This window comes from Procambarus clarkii, chromosome 28 (assembly GCF_040958095.1).
Source record: "Procambarus clarkii isolate CNS0578487 chromosome 28, FALCON_Pclarkii_2.0, whole genome shotgun sequence".
In the NCBI taxonomy this organism is placed as follows: Eukaryota; Metazoa; Arthropoda; class Malacostraca; order Decapoda; family Cambaridae; genus Procambarus; species Procambarus clarkii.
In genome coordinates, this window is record NC_091177.1 from 21,476,767 (window position 1) to 21,481,740 (window position 4,974).

At 53.3% G+C, this 4,974-nt stretch overlaps 1 protein-coding gene across 1 annotated transcript; it reads left to right on the forward strand.

The window, feature by feature from the left end:
• The first annotated feature begins 3,695 nt into the window (after nt 1-3,695).
• LOC138369433 (mucin-6-like) lies at nt 3,696-4,679 on the forward strand. The gene has a single exon (XM_069332673.1). It carries the CDS (start codon nt 3,696-3,698, stop codon nt 4,677-4,679), a length of 984 nt encoding a protein of 327 aa, XP_069188774.1.
• Nucleotides 4,680-4,974: the final 295 nt, after the last annotated feature.

The following is a 4,974-nucleotide window of genomic DNA, read 5'->3' on the forward strand; positions in this document are numbered from 1 at the left end:
TTTTCTGTTATCTTTCAAACAAGGATCTAAAAACTGCATTAAAGCTATTTGAAACTAGTTTTACTTACGGAGATTATATGCAGAATGATAGGAACGTAATGAGACTATCTTATGCTTTATGCTTTAAAAATATGCTGCGCTGCTATGAAACGTTGTGTTACGATAAGAGCGATATTTGTTGGAAAATGTGCTTGGAGACAACGGATTGAATGAGGCTACAGACGACTTAACTATTTGAAAATGGTGAGTACATTTGTTTTGAGCTTTTTTGTGTTTGATGAATATTGTACATGTGTAAACGCTATCTAAACTGTTATTCTTTATTTACAGAGATGAGGACTGAATAGGATGGATATTATACAAGCGGATTGAGGAGCGAGCTTTTTAGAACTTCAGGATAAATGAGTCGTTTATTATAAATTGTGTAAACTGAAATTAGACGACTAAATAAAAATATATAAATAAATAAATATGTTTTATTAATGCCTAATGTATATATATAAATTATTACGGTGGTGAACGCCGGCAATAATTGGCAGATGACAGGGCAGGTAATCAGGTGTTGAAGGCCTCGGGGCAGGTAGCCTGTGGCGGCTTAGGTAGCCTTGGGACAACTTAAGTATTAAAGGTTACATTGAGACGCCTTAGGTTGAGTTGAGTAAAACTGACTGGTTTAATGTAAAGGAACAAACATTACGATGTCTAAAATAGCTGTACGGAATTATGAATGAACAATATGAAGAAGGAGAGGGGGGGCAAGGTAACAGGTAGAGAGGTATAGATATTACGGCGACACAATGATAAGATAAGATTACGGAGGTGACTTGCCCGGGACACATACCCTTACACCCACCCGGCTGGTGGGTGTAAGGTAAACACAGGTAACGTGGGAGGTTGGGAGGTAAGGGGGAGGGAGGGGTGAGGTGAGGCTGGGGGTGGGAGGGAAAGGGGTGAGAGGTAGGAGCAGGCGACGCAGGGAAAGGGTGGGGGGTGGTTGGGTAATGATTCAGTTTTTAGTTATATAGATATATACTAGTTTCTATGTAAGAATCCCACTTAAACATATATGGCCTAAATATCTGTTTATTCTCGGTAAGAATTCGGAAATTATGAATTTCTCTTAACACACTTCTAAAACATATTTTCATCATAAGAACTCTTAACAAACTTCTAAGCTCTCGGAAATTATTTTCCTCATAAGAATTCCTTAATTCTAAATCAGTGACAGGCCAAATTTACCTGAAACCCCTGACGCCGTAGCGTCCTCATTTGCCCAAAATCCAATGAGGCGCATACGTCTTACTCCCTACTACTACTACTACTACTACTACACACCTTACACCACGCCACAACCACACGTCACACAACGCCACTATACGTCTCACACCACGCCATTAGCACACCTCACACCACGCCACTACACGCTTTACACCATGCCACTACACACCTCACACCACGTCACTACACACACCACTACCACGCCTTACACCACGCCACTACCACGCCTCACACCTCGTCACTACCATGCCTTACACCACGCCACTACCACACGCCACACCACGCCACTACACGTCTCACACAACGCCATTAGCACACCTCACACCACGCCACTACACGCCTCACACCACGCCACTACACGCCTCACACCATGCCACTACAAGCCTCACACCGTGTCACTACATACCTCACACCACGTCACTATACACCTCACACAACATCACTACATGTCTCACACAATGCCACTTCCACGACTCGTACCTCGCAACTACCACTCCACTACACGCCTCACACCACGTCACTACACACCTCTCACAATGCTACTACACATCTAACACAACATCACGACATGTCTCACATAACGCCACTACCACGCCTCACACCACGCTACTACCACGCCTCACACCACGCTACTACCACGCCTCACACCACACGCCTCACAACACGCCACTACCACGCCTTACACTACGCCACTACCACGCCTCACTCCACGCCACTATACGCCTCAAACCACGTCTCACACTATGCCACTACAAGCCTCACTCCTTGCCACTACAAGCCTCACACCTCGCCACTACAAGGCTCACACAACACCACTACAAGCCTCACACCACGGCACTACAAGCCTCACACCACGCAACTACACGGCTCACACCACGCCAATACCCGCCTCCCAACACACCACTACACGCCTTAAATCACACCACTACCACGCCTCACACCACGCCACAACAAGTCTCTCACCACACTACTACATACCTCACACAACACCACTACACGCCTCACACCACTAGAAGCTTCACACCACGCAAATACATGCCTCACACCTCGCTACTACCACGCCTCACACCACGCCACTACACGCCTCACACCACGCCACTACCACGCCTCACACCACGCCACTACACGCTCACACCACGCCACTTCCACGCCTCACACCACGCCATTACAAGCCTCACACCACGCCACTACAAGCTTCACACCACGCCACTACAAGCCTCACACCACGCCACTACAAGCCTCACACCACGCCACTACAAGCCTCACACCACATCACTACACGCCTCACACCACGCCACTACACGCCTCACACAACACCACTACACGCCTCACACAACACCACTACACGCCTCACACCACGCCACTACACGCCTCACACAACACCACTACACGCCTCACACAACGAAATTACAACGCTTCACACCACGCCACTACGTGCCTCACATCACGCCACGACCACGCCTCACTCCACGCCACTGCCACGCCTCACTCCACGCCACGACCACGCCTCACTCCACGCCACGACCACGCCTCACTCCACGCCACTGCCACGCCTCACTCCACGCCACTGCCACGCCTCACTCCACGCCACTGCCACGCCTCACTCCACGCCACTGCCACGCCTCACTCCACGCCACTGCCACGCCTCACTCCACGCCACTGCCACGCCTCACTCCACGCCACTGCCACGCCTCACTCCACGCCACTGCCACGCCTCACTCCACGCCACTGCCACGCCTCACTCCACGCCACTGCCACGCCTCACTCCACGCCACTGCCACGCCTCACTCCACGCCACTGCCACGCCTCACTCCACGCCACTGCCACGCCTCACTCCACGCCACTGCCACGCCACTGCCACGCCTCACTCCACGCCACTGCCACGCCTCACTCCACGCCACTGCCACGCCTCACTCCACGCCACTGCCACGCCTCACTCCACGCCACTGCCACGCCTCACTCCACGGCAATGCCACGCCTCACTCCACGCCAATGCCACGCCTCACTCCACGCCACTGCCACGCCTCACTCCACGCCACGCCACTGCCACGCCTCACTCCACGCCACTGCCACGCCTCACTCCACGCCACTACACGCCTCACACCACGCCACTACACGCCCCGCACCACTACACGCTTCATACCACGCCATTACACGCCTCACACCACACCAGTACTACGCCTCACACCACATCACTACACGCCTCGCACCACACCTCTACACGCCTCATACCACGCCACTACACGCCTTACACCACGCCACTACCACGCTTCACACAAAGTCACTACACGCCTCACACCACGCCTCTCGCCATTACACGCCTCACACCACACCACTACACGCCTCACACCACACCACTAGACGCCTCACACAACACCACTACACGTCTCACACAACACCACTACACGCCTCACATCATGCCGCTACCACACCTCACACCATGCCACTACCACGCCTCACCCCACACCACTACACGCCTCACGCCACGCCACTGCCACGCCTTAGACTATGCAACTACCACGCCTCACTCCACGCCACTATACGCCTCAAACCACGCCACTACAAGCCTCAAACCACGCCACTACAAGCCTCATACCACGCCACTACAAGCCTCATACCACGCCACTACGAGACTCACACCACGCCACTACAAGCCTCACTCCTTGCCACTACAAGCCTCACTCCTTGCCACTACAAGCCTCATACCACGCCACTACAAGCGTAACACCACGCCAATACGCGCCTCCCAACACACCACTACACGCCTCAAATCACACCACTACACGCCTTACACCACGCCACTACACGCCTCAAATCACACCACTACACGCCTTACACGACGCCACTACACGCCTTACACGACGCCACTACCACTACATGCCTCACACCACGGCACTACTACACCTAACACCACGCTACTACCACGCCTCACACCACACCAATACACGCCTCACACCACGGCACTACTACGCCTCACACCACGCTACTACCACGCCTCACACCACACCAATACACGCCTCATACCACGCCACTGCATGCCTCACATCACGCCACTACCACGTCTCACTCCACGCCACTATACGCCTAAAACTACGCCTCTACACACCTCACACTATGCCACTACAAGCCTCACTCTTTGCCACTACAAGCCTCACACCACGCCACAACAAGCCTCACACCACGCCACTACATGCCTCACACCACGCCAATACAAGCCTCACTCTTTGCCACTACAAGCCTCATACCACGCCACAACAAGCCTCACACCACGCCACTACATGCCTCACACCACGCCAATACAAGCCTCACTCTTTGCCACTACAAGCCTCACACCACGCCACAACAAGCCTCACACCACGCCAATACAAGCCTCTCACCACGCCACTACAAGCCGCCTCTAACTACACCACTACAAGCCTCACAGCACGCAACTACACGCCTCACACCACGCAAGTACACGCCTCACACCACGCCCCTACGCGCCTCACACCACGCCACTACGCGCCTCACACCACGCCACGCCTCAAACCACACCACAACACGCCTCACATAACGCTACTACACGCCTCACACCACGTCACTACCACGCCTCACACCAAGCCACTACATGCCTCACACTACACCACCACCACGCCATACATCATGCTATTACACGCCTCAAACCATGCCACAACCACGCCTCACACCACGCAATTA